At 40.5% G+C, this 22,259-nt stretch overlaps 1 protein-coding gene across 1 annotated transcript in view; it reads left to right on the top strand.

Moving 5' to 3' along the window:
• Positions 1 to 12,210: 12,210 nt before the first annotated feature.
• Positions 12,211 to 22,259, top strand: part of LOC109922729 — a 254,305-nt gene continuing 244,256 nt past the window's right edge. The window contains exon 1 of the mRNA XM_048593484.1: positions 12,211 to 12,534. Coding sequence (XP_048449441.1) covers positions 12,499 to 12,534 — 36 coding nt within the window. The 5' untranslated portion in view covers positions 12,211 to 12,498. The remainder of the gene's footprint in view (positions 12,535 to 22,259) is intronic.

Raw genomic sequence — 22,259 nt, forward strand, 5'->3', positions numbered from 1 at the left:
AATGTCAGGTATGAACATATTATTCAGAAATGGGAAACCCAGTAAAGACTTTAATATTCTGACTTTTCAGTTAGCATTTGTTTTTGCTTATCTGACATGACAAGGAAGCAATTAGTGCAAACTATGTACCAGTCATGATTGCTTGATGCCATAATTTTTACTGTTCATTTTTGCTGAACAAATGTCCTTCCAATGAATAGTAATTTGATGCCAGATGGATGGCATTACTGAATCAGTGAATGCATGATTCATGGAATTGCATCAAGCAGGGACTCAAATTCAGAGAAGAACAGTGGCTAACTTCACTCACTCTGCATTGTGTAGCAGCCATTTTGTCTTGTTAATGCGCAGTTGACTTTGGATCAAAGATGTCAAGGTTTCAACATTGTACCCATGTTAGTGATTTGAAGGAGTTGTCTGAGAGGCAGGATGATCTGGCATGCAGTATGTTCCCTTTGTGTTGCTGTTCCTGCGTCATAGAATCTGTCCAACGCAGAAAGAGTCTATTCAGTCCATGGAGTCTGCACTGACCCTCTGAAAAGCATCTCACCCAGACTCAGTCCCCCACCCTATCCCCACAACCCTGCATTTACCATGGCTAACCCGCCTAGCCTGCAGATCCCTGGACACTACAGACAATTTAGCATGGCCAATCCGCCGAACCTGCACAAATTTGGACTGTGAGAGGAAAGCAGAGTACCCAGAGAAATCCACATAGATACAGAGTGCAACGTACAAACTCCACACAGAGAGTCACCCAAGGCTAGAATCGAGCCTAGGTCCCATCACTCTGTGAGGCAGCAATGCTAACCACTGAGCCACTGTTTCACCCCTCCCTTCCCTGATGACATTTCAGAAGTCCCCACCCCTATTTCTTTCAGACCACATATAAAACTGTTAATGACCCAACGTTGAACCAATGGCTTTGCAAATTGCCATCCCTTTCTTGGTAATATACTTTGCTCATGTAGAGGCCAGAATGATTGTCATTTATGAAAACCTACCTGCCCACATGTCCCCATTCCCAATGCTATATGACATCTCATATTTCTACCTTGAATTGACCTGCTGTCAATGTATTCATTCCCTCAGTGACTCAGTCCCCAGACTTGAACCTCCCACTTTACCCAGGAGTCCATAGATTACCTGCTGATAACTTCCTTACTATTAATGCCCAAAGCCCTAGGAGTAACCGTGGTTACCACTGATTTGGCAGGACAGCTGTAAATGCACACAATGGCAACCCAGTCTGATATCTCCACAGCACCCTGACTGGGCTATCATTAATTCCCAGACGTTTGCATTTGGATTTGCAGGACTGTGCCTCAATCCAATGAATGCAAGCACACAATTTTCCAGGCTCTGATAGGACCAAGCACCTGACTTGACTGTGGTCAACTCCTAGACTGGAATTGGACAAGCCCCTTGACTGATTGTGGCAGCACCCCCTGAGAGGCTGTAGCCCCCACTTGACCCCCCCTACGGATCGTTCACCTTTGACTTTCAAACATGGCCATTTGCTTGAAGCACACAAGGTGGTTTGCCATGCAAGCTGCTGGCACATACTGCCAGTGGGACACTGACAGAGAATGGCACCATACAGCAACTTCTCTGCCCCTTTGGAGCTTCAGTGCCCTAAACCTGACAAACTGTCTGCCCAGCCCCTTGTGCTAAAAATTAATGCAAGTCGACAGAGGTTAACATGCTGTAACTTTGCACTGAAGAGCCTATGTGTTAAAAAGCAACGCAAGCCACACAGGCTGGGAGCCAAGTAAGCACAAAGTGAGTAAGTACTGAGAAAGTAAGCTAAGAGCCATAAAATGTATCCTGTGTAGATGCACAAGACGCATTATGTGTCCCTGCATACAAAGCAACCTGCTAGAAGAATTCCAGTCATAAGTGGTCCTTGAACTACAAAGTCAAGTCTTGAAGCACTGACATGGTGTGAGAGTTGATCCAAAAGTGGCCATGATGACATGTTGAGGCTGCTGATTTGGTCATATGTGTGGAGGCTCGGTGGGGTCAGTGCTCATGGAGTGTGCCGGCATGTTGTGCTGAAGACAGAGTTATCTGAAAACCTGAAGAAGCAAGCAGCAGGCTGCTATTGCTAGGTAACTATAACGTTCGGAAATTGGTTTCTTGGGAAGGAGAGGAAAATTGGGAGTTGCAAAGAAATTAGGCTAATTTACCTAATAATGAAACAAAAATAGGTGGATATAAAGTAGTTGCTGCTCATTAGCAAGATTCTGAACTCACCTTTCAAACCTGAAGGGAAAAATCAAAAATATTTCTCTCAACCTCAAAAACCTTATTTTTTTCATTTCTGTCATATTTTCTCAACTTTCCTGCCATTGTTCACATCGCTACAACTTCTCTTCTTCAACCTTGGCTGTATTTTATTGAATGGTAAACAATAGTGCTGGGGACCCCTCTTGTGAGCAGATGATACAGGCAACTTTGATGAACAGAAAGCAGGCCGAGAGTTGTTTTTGAACATTATAATCATGTAAATATGAAAATTGCATGGCTCCCACCTCAATCTGTCAGGGTACAGTAGGTACCATTCAAAACCCTTGCACCCAAAAACCAGCAGAACTCAATATTTAGCCCACTGCAGTTTTATGTTCCCATGGGTAATTAAGAGGTATTCATTGATCACCAGCAGCTATCCCATCACATTCCTGGGAGGGGTGGGGTGTGTGGGAAATAGGCTGCACATTAATGGATTGGTAGCATTTACTATTTATTGGCTGATTCTGTTAAAGATGGCAGCAGTGACCTTCTTGATGCAGCTGTGCATTGCAGACGCAGGTATACAAGAAAAAATCTCTTGTCGAGGCCTGGAGTGAGCCAGTGGCAAAGATGCTCATCCACCGACAAACAGGAGGAAGCATCAGGATCTGTTGCAAGACCTTGCAGCTTTTAGTAACAGATTACCACATTTGTACCACTTCTTGGTACATTGGGTCCAAAGCAAAGCTGGATATGGCTTGCAGTGAGAGACCTTTGCCTTGGCCATCGTTTAAGCTATCACAGATCTGCCTGATGTCCCCTTTGCTTCACATTTTGCTCCTTCCAAAATCAAAATGGATACAATGGTGCTGAGCAGGCTTGATGAAAACCAAATGAGAGGTAGATTGCCTAATTCTGGTTTACAGTTTCAGGTTAACTGGGGTGCTAGGCACATTGGGGCCTGGGAATTAGGTTCATTCAGGACCATTGTCTCAAACTCCATCTTGTTATTCAAGATTAGTGGTATCAAAAATCCCACTTAATGCCTCCTTGATTGGTACTATATCCACAATCATCCCCTCCACCCAGCACTGATGCTCAGTAGCAGCAATGTGTACTATCTGTAAGCTGTATTGCAGAAATTCACAGATGGTCCTGAGACAGCACCTTCCAAACCTACAACCATTTCTACCTCAAAGGACAAGGACAGCAGATTTGTGGGAGCACTACCATCGTCTGCAAGTTCCCCTTCAAACGATTCACTATGCTGTCTTGGAAATATATTGCCATTCCTTCACCATCGCTGGGTCAAAATTCCATCTCTAACGGCATTGTGGGTCAACCTACAGCACATAGACTGCAGGGGTTCAAGAAGGCAGCTCACCATCACCTTCTCGAAAGCTACTAGGAATTGGCAATAAATGCTGGCCAGACAGCAATGCCGACATCCCATGGATGAATAAAAAGAAATTCTTGATATATTTCTACACTGGCAAACACACTTTCCAGAACATCACCAGAGGAATCTAACTGCTAAGGATTCAATTTGCAGCCTCAGCAACAGTCAATAAACCACGACCAAGTGCAGGGTTTTAGAGGGAAATGTCAATCTGAAGAGCCTTTTGCTGACTTACTCTCTTCTGTCAGGATTAAGATGCAGAATACACAAAACATTCACTATCACCTGTGAGAGGTATTTGAATGAAAATCACAACTCATTCTGGGAATTATATTTAATTGTATTTTGTGTTATCTGTGCCCATTTGGTTTTAACCAAGGGCATAAAGGATGGGACATTAGTCGATAAAGGAACTGATACCCGTACAAACTTATTCATATGCAAATATGAGCAGAAGTAGGCAAATTGGCCCTATATCCTGCTGTAACTATTTAATAAAATCACAGCTGATTTGAAGACTTCATACCAATTCCCTGCCTACCCTTGATGTCCTTTGCCTCCTTTCTTAATCAAGAATCTATCGACTTCTTCCTTAAAAATATTCAATCTCTCTTCCTCAACCACTGTCTGGGCAAATAGCTTCATAGATTTGTGATCCCCTGAGAGGAAAGAAAAGTCTACACATCTCTGTTGTAAATGAGAGACCCCTTATTTTTAAACTTTGTCCTTTAGTTTCTCCCGCAAAACAGTACAACTTACAGCATACACCATGTGATGTGCCCTGAGGAACTTATATGTTTCAAGAAGCTCACCTGCATTCTTGCAAATTCCAATGAATATTGGCATAAGCTCTCCAACTTTTCCTCAAAGGATAATCTCCTCATGCCAGAAATCAATCAACCGAACCTTCTCTGAATGGTTTCCAATCCCATTATGTTCTTTCTTAAATAATGAGACTGGAGTTGCATGCTGCACCCTATATGTGGTTTCACCAATACTGTATGCAATGGTAGATAAGCATCTCTACTTAAGCATCTCAACATAAGCATTCCATTCCTCTGGCAATAATTGACAACATCCCATTTGTCTTCCTAATAATTTACTTCTACTGGCATGTTAACATTTTCCTATTCATGTACCAAGGCACATCTGAGTGATGCAATTGCTTCCTATTTAAATAACATGCTGCTTTTTTATTCTTCCTGCTAAAGTGGACAGGTTCACATTTTCCAATATTGTAATCCATCTGCCAAACGTGTGCTCTCTGACTTAACCTATCTGTATCTCTGTGCTGACTCCTAATTCCTCTCCATAACTTACTTTCCACCTTTTTGTCAGCAAATTTGACAACCGTACATTTGGTCCCGTTATCCAAGCCCTTAATATTGTATTTCACCCCAGGTGAGAAGGGTCCCAATTCCCCTCTTGGTTAGTTCCAACCATTTTATAAAACATTGTTTCTTACACATTGTAATCACACTTGAAATAAAATTTAAACACATCAACTATGAAACACCAATTCCAAGGTTTCTCTAAGTTTTCTTTCATATGATGATGGCTGCTGACATTGAGGGAGAAATGACCTTTTGTGTTCTTGCCAAATTCAGTCAATGTTGCTTTCTCTGTCCTTTGTAGGTCAAAGTAAGCTACTAAAATACGGTTAATTTGTACTCTTCAGGTCCAGCTCCATTGTTCTTCCAAAACTAAACAACTAAGTAGCTAATGATTCTAACATGTTATCTACTACTGACAAGAGTTTTGGAATTCAGAATGACCTGGTCAAGAATAAGAGGGAAGCATATGTCAGGTATAGACAGTAGAGATCGAGTGAATCCCTAGAAGCATATAAAGGCAGTAGGAGTATACTTAAGAAGGAAATCAGGAGGGCAAAAATGGTACAAGAGATAGCTTTGGCAATTAGGGTTAAGGAGAATCCAAAAAGATTCGCCAAATACATTAAGGACAAAAGAGTAACTAGGGAGAGAACAGCGCCCCTTAAAGATCAACAAGGCTGGATTCAGTTTCCAGTCTCCCAGGAGGCGTGGGTTTTAGCAGGATGCTGCCTGGAGTGGAGGGCAGGTCTAATAAGGAAAGGTTGAAGGAGCTAGGGCTTTTCTCATTGGAGCGAAGAAGGATGAGAGGTGACTTGATAGAGGTGTACAAGATGATGAGAGGCATAGATAGAGTGGATACCCAGAGGATTTTTCTCAGGGCAGAAATGACTATCACGAGGAGGCATAATTTTAAGGTGATTGGAGGAAGGTATAGGAGAGCTGTCAGAGGTAGGTTCTTTACACAGAGATTGATGGGTGTGTGGATTGCACTGCCAGCGGTGGTAGTAGAGTCAGATACATTAGGGACCATTTAAGTGGTTCTTGGATAGGCACACGGATGATAGTAAAATGAAGGATATGCAGGTTAGTTTGATCTTAGAGTAGAGTAATAGGTCAGCACAACATCATGGACCAAAGGGCCTGTATTGTGCTGTATTATTCTATGTTCTATGTTCTAAGGATGCCCATGTGTGGAACTGCAGGAGGTGGGGGAGATAGTAAATGAATATTTTGCATCAGTGTTTACTGTGGACAACCATATGGAAGATACAGAACATGGAAAAATAAACAGCTGCATATTGAAAACTGTCCATATTACAGAGGAGGTGGTGCTGGACGTCTTAAACTCATAAAGGTGGATAAATCCCAGGGACCTGATCAGGTGTACCCTAGAACTCTGTGGGAAGCCAGGGAAGTGATTGCTGGGCCCCTTGCAGGGTTATTTGTATCAACGATAGCCACAGGTGAGGTACCGGAAGACTAGAGGTTGGTTAACTATTTAAGAAAGGTGGTAATGAAAAGCCATAGAACTATAGACTGTGAGCTTTACATTGGTGGTGGGTAAGTTGTTGGAGGGAATCCTGAGGGACAGGATTTGCATGTATTTGGAAAGGCAAGGACTGATTAAGCATAGTCAACATGGCTTTGTGCGTGGGAAATCATGCCTCAGTAACTTGCTTGAGTTTTTTGAAGAACAATGAAGAGGACTGATAAGAGCAGAGTGGTGGATGTGATCTATATGGGCCTCCGTAAGGCGTTCAACAAGGGGCATGGATAGGGTGAATAGACAGGGTCTTTTCCCCAGGATGGGGGGGGTCCAAAACTAGAGGGCATAGGTTTAAGGTGAGAGGGGAAAGATTTAAAAGGGATCTAAGGGGCAACTTTTTCATGCAGAGGGTGGTGCGTGTATGGAATGAGCTGCCAGAGGAAGAACAAAGAACAAAGAAAATTACAGCACAGGAACAGGCCCTTCGGCCCTCCAAGCCTGCGCTGATCCAGATCCTCTATCTAAACCTAAGTGGAGGAGGCGGGTACAATTATGACATTTAAAAGGCATCTGGATGGCTATATGAATAGGATGGGTTTAGAGGGATATGGGCCAAATGCTGGCAAATGGGACAATATTTATTTAGGATATCAGGTTGGCATGGACGAGTTGGACCGAAGGTTCTAGTTCCATGCTGTACATCTCTATGATTCTGTAATTAAAGCATATTCAAAACTAATGTGAAATTCTATTGTATCATTATCACCGTTTCCCAAAGGATCTTTTACAGCAAAATTATTAATCAGTTTTTCTCATTTCATCATACTGAATGGAAAATATCCCAATTCTTAGTTGGTTCTTCAATGGACTGCTCCAGAAACCATTCTCTTACACCACGTAGGATTTCATCTTCCATGGCATTAATGCTGATTGTGTTTATCCAGTCAATGTAAAATTATGTAAAATTAAAGTAACTCTTTATTCCTGTATTATTCACATTTCATGCATCTCTAAAATCCAGAGTTATACCATGCCCAGCATTACTACCATTGTTTGGTAGCCTATAAATAACCCTAAACTTTTCTTAACTACCATCAAAACTGATTCTACATCTTGATTCTTAAATCTGAGATGTTCCCTCGCTGATGCACTAATGTCATTCCTACTAAGAGACCTACCTTCCTCTTTTTTGCATTTTCCCTATCCTTACTAAATAATGAATATTCTTGAATATTCAGTTCTCAATCTTGGTCATCTAGCCAGGCATTTCTCTGTGGTATAATTAAATCCTATCCACTTACCTCACTTTGTGCATTCAAATCATAAATCTTGTTGTGAATGCTGCATGCAATCAGATAGAGTGCCTTTATCTCTTGCATATTAAAATTATTTGGCATTCTGATTCTATTTCATCTTTACCTTTGACTGCCTTCCAATTTCACTTTCTGTTTTTCTACTTCCTGTTAGCAATTTTGTTTCTCTCCAATCTGAGCACTCTCTCAGGTTCCCAACACCTGCAAATCTGGTTTAAAACCTCCCCAAAAGCAGTTGGAAATGTCCCATTTAGGATATTAGCCCTGGACCTGCTGGGATGCAAATAAGAACAGGAACTGCTGGAGAAACTCAGCAGATATCATAGCATCTTTAAAGAGAGAGACTGAGTTAACATTTCAAGTTCCACACAACTTCTAAACAGTGCTAAAATGTAACCAGGTTACCATGTGCACGTCACGCCTGCCCCAGAACCAGTCTCTACGCCTTAGGAATCTCAAACCTTCTTGTCTACATCAGTTCACCAGCACATGTTCAATCATTCAATTCTGACATAGGTGACTGTGTGTAATCTTCAGATTACTGCTTTTGAAGTCCTGCTTTCAAATATCTTTCCTAGCTCCCTAAAATCTGCTATTGGGATCTCATCCCCTTTACTACCTTAGTTGTTGGTCACAATGTGGACTATGGTCTCCGGCTGTTCAACCTCCCCCAGAAGAATGTCCTGCAGCCTCTCCATGATATCACTGATGTTGCCAGCGGGGAGGCAACATTCCATCCCAAAGTCATATTTATGGTTGGAGTCATGGTTATCTTTTCCCTTCATAATGAATCCTCTAACCAATCTTCTTCCTCCCCTCCTGTGCAGCTTTGAACGCACACTACTTTGGAACCACTGCCCTCACCAATATCCAAAATGGCAAACCAATTAGTGAATAATATCTTTTCAGGGGACTGCTGCATTAACTGCCTGATTTGCCTAGACAGCCTGGTGGCCACCCAATCCCTTTCTGCCTGCATGTTCCTGATCTGCATTTGATCACATTCCTAAACATGCTATCCAAATAGTTTTCTGATTTACAGATGCACCAGAGTGACTCCAACCACTACTTTTGAGATTCTGAATCTTGGAGCTCAAGCTTGTGAAGTGACATTTCCTGCAGATATGTTTATCTAGCAAGTGTCTATGTATTCATGATTTCCCACATGTTACATGCTGGCTATTAAATGCAGATGAGCTGCCCTGTCATAACTTAACTTTACAGACTGTCTGTTATAAGTGTAAAGCTTGCTTATTACTCACCAACCAGCTCCTTCTGCTGCACAGACATAAGAATCAGAAACTTGGGGGTGAAAAATGTTTAAAATGTAGAAACAAGAGCAACCCTCTCTCAACCCTCCCCACCCACCCACACATAAACTCATCAAACCGCACCCCCCCAATTCACCAAACTCTCATTTTCTAAATCTGCTTTCAATCAGCACTCTATTTCAAAGTTCTAGTTTTAACTGCTCTCAGGTATCAAAAGCAAAAAAAAAGACAATTATATGAAAGCAATAAGATTTAGACGTTGAAATTACATCTCTCAGCATGTGAGGAATTATTGTAAAGACTTAGCTGTAGCACAATTGTACTTCCATGATATAACTCATTGCACAGATCACCTGTTTGATTCCCATGGGAGGTCTGAACCCACTGATCAACCAGGACTTGCAATTTGACAGTTGATAAATCACTATTTCATTCCGAGATGCTGCTCATTATCAAGTAAACTAGGACAAAAATTTTTAAAAATGATAACCCTTTCTTTCTGTTTTCCAGTATATCTTATGGGTCCAATTTTCCGAGTACACATTGTACTTATCAAGAAAGTGTTGGCAAAGTTCCATCCAATTCCTGATATGTGCATTGGCCTGGAAAAGCTTCTTGTTGTTTTCATGAATGTGGAAAATTAACACTTATATATTTTGCTTTGTCATCTGGTTCTCAACTCATAAATAGATAAGACTTTCAGTTTTAGCCTGAATCTGATGGGAATGTGCCTACAGCACTTCAGACAAGATAGGACAATGTGTTGTATGATCCATTTGACTGTCAATGCCTGACTGCAGTTATTTAAGCCCATGGCAAACTGTTCCATTGCAGCATTTGTAAGGGCGCAGGCAGCAGTTCACTGGAGACTTGATCTGTTTAAGAAAATTGCCTTTTTGCTCTGAACATCAAAGTAACAACCTAACATGTCTCCATATCTGAAACAATAAAATGAGAATAATTAAGACATATACAGCTGATGAATGACTTTTAAACTAATTTAAACTGATTCACAACAGTTGCTCCTACTGCTATAAATAAAAATGTAAAATCTCAAGGCAATTTTATTTTCTCCTGGATCAATTATTGTTCTATGATTATATTTTACACATTATTTAGTTTTCTATTTGCTATTTTGATTGAGATTGGAATGGGATTTCTTTGTTTGTGTACTTTTCATATGTAGCATCCTTCATCATAGTATGCCTAGCAGGACTGGCCAACTGGTGTCAGATTATGAGCAGTTGTATTCTGTTGACTCTTATCCACATGAAAATGGAATCATAGTAGCTGTGAGAAGGAGACTTCCTTTCGATTACTTGGAACAATATTCAGGCCTAGTTTTATCAGTGAAAAGATCTCAGTGTAAAATACAATCACATGAACCTTTAAAATGCTTTATCATGCCGGTCACGATGATTGGAACAGTTCAGTAATAAGTAAATGATTTGTAATTAAGAAAGAGATGTACATGTATATTGGAGCTGAAATAATTGATACTTCAGAAAGTTAAGCAGTTTTTAATACCACTATATGCAAGTTACAAAAAGGCATATGACCCCATTGCACATTCCACAACTAAAGGATCATAGACTATCCAAGCAAGGAGGCTATATTAAACTTATGTAAAACACTGGTTCAGCATCAATACAGTCCAGATTGCATCCAGTTCTGGGCACTACACTTTAGAAAGGATGTGAAGGCATTAGAAGGGAGCAGTGAGAGAATTACTCGAATGTTTCCAGGGATGGGAACTTCAGTTACAAAGAAATATTACAGAAATTGGGACTCTTCTCCTTGGAGAAGGTTAAGAGATTTGATAGCAGATATCACTGATTTAAGGTAAAGAAGAAACATTAGCAATTTTTTTTTGACAAAGCAAGTGTTTAGAATGTGGAATGCTCTGCCTGAAAGTATGGTTGAGGCCTTGTCCATTGAAATATTTAAGAGGGAATTGGTTCATGGTCTGAAAAATAGAAAAATGGTGGATTCTAGGTGGATTGTTGCTTCAGAAGACCAGTACAGACACAATAGGCTAAATATGCCTTCTTCTATGCTGTCACCAATATATCGAATATGATTTCAATATATTAGATAAATTGCAGAAGTAAATGTAAACACTTGCTCCCATCTAGGCTAAGATATTAATTATACATCCATGGCAGCAGTGCTACTATTGTTTCAGCTCTACTGAAGAATTAGGCAGTAATATCACAATGTAATCAATATCTTTTCTGCTGTGCTCTTCAATTTTACTCTGCACACTGGAATCAAAGACTGCTGGTTTCAAATCTAGATGAGAGCTAATATTAGTACAAAATAGTCCTCACAATAATGTATGAAAAAATGTGTGCACCTACACATCATGAAAGAAGTTCAAGTTTATCTTTTCCATTTAATGTTTCTAATTTTATTTCACATTCACAAAACTTTAAAAACAAAGCATTTTCACATTTAACCAATCAATTACTTTTATAATCAACACAATAGCTGATATGTGGTTAAAGGAGCAGCTTATATAGCCAAAAAAAGTTTACATTTATTAAAATTAACGCATACTATGCAGTTAATACAGTTTTAAGGGCAGCACATGGCATCAAAATTCATCCAAGAAGCATTTATAAAGCAGTGTATCACCTTGAGCATAGATTGCTGCAGATAGCAGTTCCCTACTTAAGTCTGGGTCATCGATAATGGTATCAGTCAGACAGACGCATTTATCAGCGTTGTAGAGGGGCTTGGTTCAGAGTTGGGATGGGTGGGAAATTGAATGGATAGGGCTGCAGGATTATGTTCATTATTAACTGCGCAGACACGCCAACCCAAATGTCTCACAAATCAAGAGCCAAACTCTTAACAATCAAGACATTTGATATAAACATCGGGAGTTGCTATTTTATATATATAAACCAATATCGATAAACATCATTGTGATAAAATTGACTCCCGCTCTTCCCAACTCATTTCCCTCTGAGCAAAAAGGGCCCCAAAAAGTTTGGTGACTACTTTTTACCACGATCGCAGTGCCTCTATGCGTGATAGTTCAAGAGTTAGGCAATGATCCATAGCAGCAGGGGGGTGTTTCTGAATAATGTTAGGTCCTCCCCACTTTCTTGCTCTATTGCAGATAAACCTCACGCAGCAACCCTCTGAACTCCTGCCAATTGCAGCAACTTGGAGGTGATGTCAGTGAGCTGGTCACAGTCTTCTCATTGGGTATAGCCAGCGCAGCGGCTGTACAGACGCTCAATGCTGTGGTAAGGATGTGCTGACTGTGATACTGGGCGGTGCTGTGAGTCTCTGCTCCCTATCATACAGGGCGGTACTGTCAGGCTGCTTCCTGTCACACTGGGCGGTGTTGTTTTGAGGTGAGAGCACCGGAGCGAAGAGAAACCCGGCTGAAATTAGGCACAACTTTCTGTCGAATGCAGAATTTACGCCATCACCAAACACACGGGCAGAGATGGAAGAGTTTCTGCAATATACCAAGTCCATTCTGGTAAGCGTATCCTCAGATTGCCAGAGTTTTTAAACAGTGTACAGGTCGCTAAAAAAGTATCCATCATATTTACATTAGTCATCCAAACGAGGTCTGCAAAGCGTTACTCCTTTGCTGAAGACTGGGTGTGTTGTACTGTGAGTTGCGATTTCTTTTAACAATACAGGCAAAAAAACAATCAAATCCAGGCATTACAAACAGCAACCACCAATTACTAGCCACTTTGTTGTCTGTATACAAACCAACATCTGCATTCGACCTCACTAACGTAAACTTTGCAAAAGATTGGCAAAACTAACTATCGTATGGGGCATTTCTGGAATATTTAGCGCTTTTATTTGTAAGGATTGGGTTGGATCCAACTAAGATATCCACTTTCTTAGGTTGTGGTATATTTAAGATAGAGCCAGTGACGCTGTAAGAGTTAAATACATTTTGTCAGGTTAGTTGAGGATTAAGAAAGCCACATATTTTCTTTTACATAAGGATACACAGTGGGAAAGATGAGACGGACGAATGTGCTATTCTTGCTGAGAACTGGGTCTGTAATAACTTTGGCATGAAGGGAAGGACTGTGTCACTGTTACACCCCTACAGTATATTCCAGTTGTTTGCCTGACATGCAGGTTATGCACTGAAGGTGGGAAGCATTCAGCCTCCATTTCTGTAGGTGCCTCCAACCCAGTTTTCAGTGGAAGGAAGCTGATAACATCGTATTCTTATTGCAGGATAGTTTTTGCTGACATTGGTAGTTGTACTTCTTGGACAGTATTGCTTCTTTTGGGAGATGTCAAACTTACTCACAGAATTATATGCATATTTTTGTACTATTAGATTAATTATTTTTAATTCATTCAAATTAATTTGTTGAGAGTCAACCACAATGCTGTAGGGCTGGTGTCCCATGTAGGCAAGACCAGGTAAGCATGGCAGTTTCCTTCCCTAAAGGGCATTTTTCCATCAATCGACAATGGATTTGTGGTCTATCAGATTCACAGTTTATTCATTAGACTCTTAATTCCAGATTTTTATAGCATTCAAATTGCACAATCTGCTGTGGCAGGATTTGAACGCAGATCCCCAGCACATTACCTGGGCCTTTGGGTTAACAACCCAGTACTAGGCCATTGCCTCCCCTATTTTTAGGAGGAAAGTTGCAATCAGTATTAAATCTCAGTATTGTATGAATTTTAAATTCTTAGTGTAGGAAAAGTTTCAATTCCCACATTTCAGTGCTTGGACAATTCTTTCGAATCTTATGAGCTAGTACATATACAACTTAAAATGCTTCTGACACCCTCCCCATGCAGTAATAGTTCTAAGTAAATTGTTTTCTCACTAATGTAGATATTCATACAGTTAGTGTAGCCAGATGTTTCTGTTGAAAGGTAATGATGAATCTGGATTCTTGTAGTTAATCCAGTCGACGTTTGACACCAGGTATAATGTATAAAGAGCAAGTTTGTTTTTTTGTTAATCAAATCCTCATAATAAAATTAATTTTTTCTACTCTAATCCTGGAATAATGAGTGAATTGAAGACTTTCTGTCTGGATGCACTTTGAACTTCAGCAAGTGGTTGCTATGTAATAATAATAAATAAAAGTCAATGTGAAGAATAAATATTGACAGTGACAATGTTCCATGTGAAATAGGAGTGAGTTAATGAAGTCAAAATTCAATGTTGTTTCATGCCGAAGCAAATAGAATCCAGTTTATTGCGCCTCAAATTAGAAACGTTTCAAATCCCATCTTTCAGAGTTTTTAGACAACTTTTAAATGTTTGTACATACTAAGTTAGGCCCTGGAATTGGGTGATGTTTCAATTAGAATAGTATATCACAGAAGGACGCCTTCGGCGAACGTTATGGTGGCTTTTTCTAAGACTAAACTAGTTAATTCCGTCACCCTAATCTTTCCCACCTCCATTTAATTTCTGCCCTTCAATGCATATCTACTGACCTATCAAGCAATGTATCTTAAATCTCAACTACTTATTGTATTAAAATCTTTTTCCCTGACTATTTGTGATTCATTTGCCAATTCCCTTAAATTTGTTTTACTGGATTTTCTGAAATGAAGGTGAGCTTAATTCCAATACTGAAATGACATTCTTTTCAAGCTTGGATAACTACACTCGCAAGCGTTGACCAATATTTGTGGAGTCAAATAACTTGCAGTTCTTAAAGGCACTACTGGACTACTCAAAACAAGGCTGAAAACATCCTGAAATGAATTTTAATGGAGTCAGAAGGAGAACAACTGCTTCTCCTGATTTGCTAAAACTACTGGCTGCTGCTCACCTCACCTTTGTCTTCCATGCTTCTGTACATATGTGTAAACCTTTGTGCTGGCTAAAATTGGTGACGCTGCAACAGTTATGTTGCAATGAAGCCTCTAAATGGTCCTCACAGCTTCTTTTAATTATAAAGATGTTGCCCAAGAGGAAGTTTAGGACAGACCTTGAGCCCCTCTTTGTTTCTGGACCACTGAAATTGTGCTCAGTTTTAGGCACTAATGAATTTGTGCAGAACTTATAGAAACTTTAAATACTTGATTTTTAAAGAAAAACCTTGCAGGGGTGTGAGGAAGCAGCAGTGGAGCAGGATTGATTGGATAACTGTTTCATGTGCACTGAGTGGCTCCTTTTGTGCTGTATCATTCTATCTAAGTAAGATGCAATGTTTAGTGTTGAAATACAAGATCTCTGCCTAACCTTGGAATAAAGTCAAAGGTGGAAAAGAATAGACTGTGTGGTTATTGGATTTCAAGCCAGCCGCAATCCATGTTAGATAAATTGACAGTTTTGTCCCTTAAAAATAATTTAAGTGCCTTGTTTATTAGAAACATTTTCAAATTATTTCCTGTGGATTATGGCATTGTATTAGCTGAACTCATCATAGGAACTTTGGTCATTTTATCATTGTCATGTTATGCCAGTGAAAAGAATAATTAATCTAGATATCTTCTGGTACCTAAGTTGCATTGGAGTCTGATTAGTTCAGTTGTCTATGAACGTGGTCCTTTAATAATGGGGATGGAGCAGGCTCAGTCCCCATACTGTCTGTTGTTGTTCTTAGGACCTGCCTCTACACCTTGTTCTTTTGTGATATTATGGTACATTAGTGAGGTGGCTACAGCTACGATTGAAATCTCACTGAGAATGAGAATGCTAAATGGGAGGGGGAGAGAGATTGCATTTTTGTGAGACTTCAGGATCTGAAAAGAAAACAGAACTCCCCAGTTATCAACCTTTCATTCCAATCATTGGCATATCTGACTGATAACTAATGACATCATCTAACTTGGAAGCGATTGCTGTTTTTACATTTTAGATCATCAGTATTTGATTTTTTAAAAATCTTTTTGGTTTTAGGATGATAATATGTTGAAGGACTCCTTTTATACAATTTGGTATTACTGGGAAAGTAGTTACAGTCAGCTAATATCAGATAAAATTATCTTCAGAGACTCTGGTTGTTGATTGACACAGTTGCTGAATAATTGATATATTGAAAGAGAGTTACTTGAGAGTCTTAGACAACAAGGTGCAGAGCTGGATGAACATAGCAGGCCAAGCAGCATCGTAGATGCAGAAAGGCTGAGGTTTCGGGCCTAGACCCTCTACTTGAGAGTCTTCACATTTTATAGTAGTTCCTGGTAGAACTTGTATTCTCAGCTCACCAAAAGTAGACCTGAGAGAGACAGCGCTTTTAAAATGAATGTGGCTTTTTGTCTGATGCTGATGTCTGTCTGCACTGGCGTCATGTTCAGCTGCCTGATTACAGATAAGTTGTTGCCTGTACCTTTACCATACTTTCTATAGTCAGGAGTTGGTTCTGCACATTTTTAACACATACAGAGTTCTGTTTTTAGGTACTTTGTTGTTTGTGGATGGAACCAGTAATCATTTATTTCTTTGAAAATATTTTGCAAGGCCTGGTTATTAACTATGTTATTACAATGCAGTACTTAACTACTACATGGACATTTCTATAAACACTAATTTTTCTTGCATTTCACCAGAGGAAATGTGAAATCTAACATGTGTAGGACTATTTATAACTAGATTAAATGGCACAGAAACAGGTTATTTTGCTGAACCAGTCCATGTCTGTATTCAGGCTCCACTTGGGCCTTCTCTATCTTTCTTCTAAACCCAACATTGTGACCCTCCATTTTGCTCTCCTTTAGTGAGTTTCACATTGTTATTAGGTATATAATTTCCTTCAGAATTCTTGACTGGGTTTCTTTGACAATCTAAGATTGAAGATCCTTAGTTATGATATTCCCCATAAGTCAAAGCATTCTTTGTGCGTCCACTATATCAAGATCTTTTGTAATTTTATTATTAAGTGATCCACTAGCCTCCTTTTCTTGAAAAGGAAACAGATCCAAATGGTCAATTTGTTCCTGTTTTTTTTTCATTTTTGTTTTCTTAGAATACTGAGGGGCCTGGGTAGGATGGTAGTGGAGAAGATGTTACCATCAGTAGGAGAGACTAGGACTGGAGGACACAGCCTCAGAGTGAAAGCATAACCATTTAGAGCTGAGATAAGGAGGAACTTCTTCAGCCAGAGGGTGGTGAATCTGTGGAACTTATTGCCACAGAAGGTTGTGGACGCCAGGTCATTGAGTACATTTAAGACAAGTATAGAAAGTTTCTTGATTGATACGGGGATCAAGAGTTTCAGGGAGAAGGCAGGAGAATAGGATTGAGAAATATATTAGCTGGATCGAATGTTGGCGCAGACTTGATGGGCTGAATGGCCTAATTTTGCAGCTAAGATCTTATGGCCTTATTTTTGTCTGCAGATTTCTGGTATCATGCTTGCATGTCTTCTCTGCACCCTTCCAGTGACTCCCAATCTTTTCTATAATTTGATGACCAGGACTGTGCACATTACTCAAGTGTGGTTTAACCAAGGTTTGAAATGTGTTTAGCAAATTTCCTAACTTTTATCTATTTCATTTCTTGTTTTTTTTTTATGGCTTTTCTAAACTGTGGTGCAGTGCTTAGGGATTGATTTTATTTCTACTTCAAGATCCCTTTGTTCCTCCACTGTATCTCTCCTCGCAGACTGGAACAGGAAATCAGTGCCACTGATATCAATGTTATGTGCCTGTTGTCTGTTGAGTGCTTGTCATCTGATTGCTGCTCCTTTTGCTGTCTGGCCTGCTGCAGTACACAAGATCTGACTGCTCAGTAAACAAACCTTGTACCTTCAATGTATATCTTCTTGGCAGTAAGGTTCTGAATTACAAAATCCTTGTTAAGCTGTTGGCTATCAGCTGTTTTTTTTTGTCATGTTGGCTGTTTTGCTTCGGTCTACCTTCACCTCCCAAACCTAGCATCTAGAATAAGCAAGTAATGTCGGCTGTCTGTTCTACACTAGTCTTACAGCCTCTGCTTATTTAGGATGTAGCCTTTCTTCCAAACCATTTCTACTTATCCAGAAAGCAGCCTTAATTGCTTAAGAAAATCACCTTCTGCTGAAAATGTTATTTGTCCTGTCCTCTAATTTCTCAGTGAATTCATCTAAATTATCAAACCTAGAAGTATACCTAAGCATACTAATTTGCACTGTAAATTAGTACATTCAATATATTAAATTTTACTGATATGTTTTATTCCTTTTTTATTAACCACCCTGTAGCCTTCCACCGTCACTACCATTCTTCATTACAACTGTTTCTGCTCTTTTATTTAATTCAATCATTTTGCACTTGTTTGTTCAATATGAAAGTTTGAGCTTACTTCCTGCCTTGCCTTAATTTTGTTTGACTTTTGATGTCCATTTCATTCTGATTTGTGCCTGCAGCAAAAAAGTTGAATTTAGTTATGATAACTGGTGATGACTTACCTGCTGAGTCTGGTACAGCTCTATTGACATCAGTGGTTCTTAACTTTTTTTTAAATCTACAAACCAGTTAGGCAGGAAGAAAACTTTGCTCTCACTCCATCCTCTGACTTGATGGTTTTACCCCACCTGCTTTCGCTTGCCAGTAGAAATAACTCACCAGCATTAATGGCACTGCAGTTTGATAAGACGCCAATGAGATGATTTCTGTTTGAAGCTGATTCTAATCACAGGATGCACATTCTGCCAGTTCCTCCTCTAGCTCCTCAAATGTTGAAAATCCCATTTTGCAGTTGTGCCCTGTTGGGAATGTCAGTAGGCGCTTCAGAACTGTGCAGATCCAGGATATTCCGATCTTGGGAGTTAAAAGTCAAACAAATTTTCCTCACTGAACTCCCAGCTTCAGTTACTTGCATTTTTTGGACAGCTCATTGGTCACACTTTGAGAACCACTGGTTTACTTCATCTTCCTCCAGATCAAATTGTCCTGATTTTCCTACTGAAACCATTTCTTGTAGAATTCTTTTTCATTCATTTGTGGGATATGGGCATCGCTGCCTAACCAGCATTTATTGCCTGTCCTTCGTTGCCCTTGTGAAAGTGGTGGTGAACTGCTGTAGTCCCCCTGCTGTGACCGTGAAGGAGCAGTGATATATTTCCAAGTCAGAGTGGTGAGAGGCTTGGAAGGGAACTTGAAGGTGGTGGTATTCCTGTATATCTGCTGCCCTTGTCTTTCTAGACGGAAGTGGTCATGAGTTTGAAAGGGTCTTTGGTGAATTTCTAGAGTGCACCTTGTAGATGGTACACACTGCTGCTACTGAGCGTCAGTGGTGGAGGGAATGGATGCTTGTGGATGTGGTGCAAGTCATGGATGGTGTCAAACTTCTTTAGTGTTGTTGGAGCTGCACCCGTCCAGGCAAGTTGGGGAGTATTCCATCACACTCCTGACTTTGTAGATTGTGGACAGGCTTTAGTGAGTCAGGAGGTGAGTTACTTGCTGCAGCATTCCTAGCTTCTGACTTGCTGTTGTTGCCATTGTGCTTATGTGGCAAGTCCGGTTTAGTTTCTGGTCGATGATAACAGCATCCTGGGGGTCGTTAGTGGGGGATTCAAAGGGTGGTGGTTAGATTGTCTGTCTGTCTGTCTGTCTGTTATTGGTGATGGTCATAGCCTGGCATTTATGTGGCGCAAATGTTACTTGCTGCTTGTCGGCCCAAGATTGGTTATTGTCCAGATCTTGTTGCATTTGAGCATGGACTGCTTCAGTATCTGAGGAGTCATGAATGGTGCTGAATATTGTGCACTTATCAACGAACATTCATGGTTCTGACCTTGTGATGGAGGGAAGGTCATTGATGAAGCAGCTGAAGATGGTTGGGCCTAGGACACTACCCTGAGGAACTCCTGCAGAGATGTCCTGGAGCTGAGATGACTGCCCCCCGATAACCAGGGCCATCTTCATATCTGTTAAGTATGATTCCAACCACTGGAGCGTTTTCCCCCTGATACCCATTGATTCCAGTTTTGCTAGGGCTCCTTGATGCCACACTCGGTTGATTGCAGCTTTGATGTCAAGGGCTGTCACCCTGACCTCACCTCCGGAATTCAGCTCGTTTGTCCATGTTTGAACCAAGGCTGTAATGAGGTCAGGAGCTGAGTCGCCCTGGTGGAACCCAAACTGGGCGTCACTGAGCAGGTTATTGCTGAGCAAGTGCTGCTTGATAGAATTATTGACGACACTTTCTATCACTGTACTAATGATCGAGAGTAGACTGGGCGGTAATTGGCCAGGTTGGATTTGTCCTGCCTGTTGTATACAGGACATACCTGGGCAATTTTCCACATTGTCAGGTAGATGTCAGCATTGTAATTGTGCTGGAACAGTTTGGCTAAGAGTGCGGCAAGTTCTGGAGCACGAGTCTTCAGTATTATTGCCGGAATGCTGTCGGGGTCCATAGCCTTTGTAGTATCCAGTGTCTCCAGCTGTTTTTTGATATCGTGTGGAGTGAATCGAATTGGCTAAAGACTTGCATCTGTATTGATGGGGACCACAGGAGGAAGCCGAGATGGATCATCCACTCGGCACTTATGGCTGAAGATTGCTGCGAATGTTTTAGCTTTATCTTTTGCAATCTCAATAATACAGCCATGCAGGAGGCTATTCAGCTGATTGAGACTGTGCCAGCTTTTACTAAATGGAGCCCAATTTTTAACATTCCTGTGCTCTTTCCCTGTATCCCTGCAATTTTATTTCCTTTGAATATGTATGCAGTTTCCCTTTTTGGAGACTCCTTTTGATTTGATAACCAGTACCCTATCGGGCAATATCTTCACCACTTGTGTTTAAAGAATATTTTTCGTCATGTAGCTTCCAGTCCTTTTGCTGATCACCTTGCATCTGTGTCCTGTTTTTATTGATCCTTCAATAATTAGAAATTCTTTCTCCTGATTTTACTGTATCTACACCCATCACAATTTAAAACACATTAGCCATGTGGCTTAGTCCTGATCCTGTTATGTAGGTTCTAACTAACATAGTAGGCTTTTGTAAGTTTTATATATAGCTTTATAAGAAATAAGTGCTTCACAATAGTTAACTCACTAACCTGCGTTTTGAAGCATAGTATAATTAGTAATATACTAGTGTTGCTAAATCTGAGGAGAGATGAACAAAGTGCTCACTCACCAGATCGTTAATTGATATTTACGTTATACTTGTGCTTTTATTTAGGTACTGGGGCTGTATTTATAATTCCTTAAAGTGAAGGTGGCAGACTTACTGCTACTCTCCAAGGTGTCACTGCCATCTCTATCCAGTGCTGCTGCATACACATGCAGTGTGCTATAGGCCAGTGTTATTACTGGCTTAATAATCCATATAAGGAATTGGAATCCTTCAGAAGTATTTCACCATTGATATATTGTTTTGCTTTCACTGCAGTAATCACCAATATTCTGAGGCTCTCCTGCCATCTAATGCAGCAATATCCTGGGTTATCACCATCTACAAATATTTCTGCACTTCTACACTGCCATGTAGCCTTCTTCTGAGGCAATCCTTTGATGCCCTGGTTGCCCGGCAGTAAGTCTCTTGTGTTTGCTGGCAGCATTTCTGCTAATTAGCTGAAAATCTGCTGGCTTTATTGGTTGCTAACATATAGCTTCTGCTTCTTGCCCCCTTCTTTTGGAAAGTGAGGTTGACGTGCGGTGCTTAAAATGCTCGACGAATCAACCGTTACTGCCTCACTGAGTATGGTAGTACAAGTATGAAAATGAGTTTCAGACTTTCAATGTACCCTGCATAGCTCGTAAACACTGTGCGAGGAAATAGTACAGTCTCACTTCAGACATGCCAGGCCTTGATCTCCATTTGAAACTGACCAGAATATTCCATTGTTTAAATGGTACTAAACATGTATTTTGCATCAGTGCTTACCTTGGAGAAGAATGTGGAAGCTAGAGAACATGGGGGAAATAAATAGTGACATCTTGAAAAATTTCCATATTGCAGAGGAGTTGGTATTAGATGTCTTAAAACGCATGAAGGTGGATAAATCCCTGGGACCTGATCAAGTGTACCCCAGAACTTGGTGGGTAGCTAGGGCAGTGATTGCTGAGATATTTAGCATCGATAGCCACAGGCGAGGTGCTAGAAGACTGGATGTTGCCTAACGTGGTTCCACTATTTAAGAAAGGTGGTAAAGAAAAGCCTGGGAACTACAGACAGTGAGCCTGATGTCAGTGGTGGGTGAGTTGTTGGAGGGGATTGAGGGGCAGGATTTACATATATTTGGAAAGGCAGGGACTAGTTAGGGATGGTCAACATGGCTTTGTGCAGTGGAAATTATGTCTCACTAACCTGATT

Source organism: Rhincodon typus, chromosome 3 (assembly GCF_021869965.1).
Source record: "Rhincodon typus isolate 14 chromosome 3, sRhiTyp1.1, whole genome shotgun sequence".
Classification (NCBI taxonomy): domain Eukaryota; kingdom Metazoa; phylum Chordata; class Chondrichthyes; order Orectolobiformes; family Rhincodontidae; genus Rhincodon; species Rhincodon typus.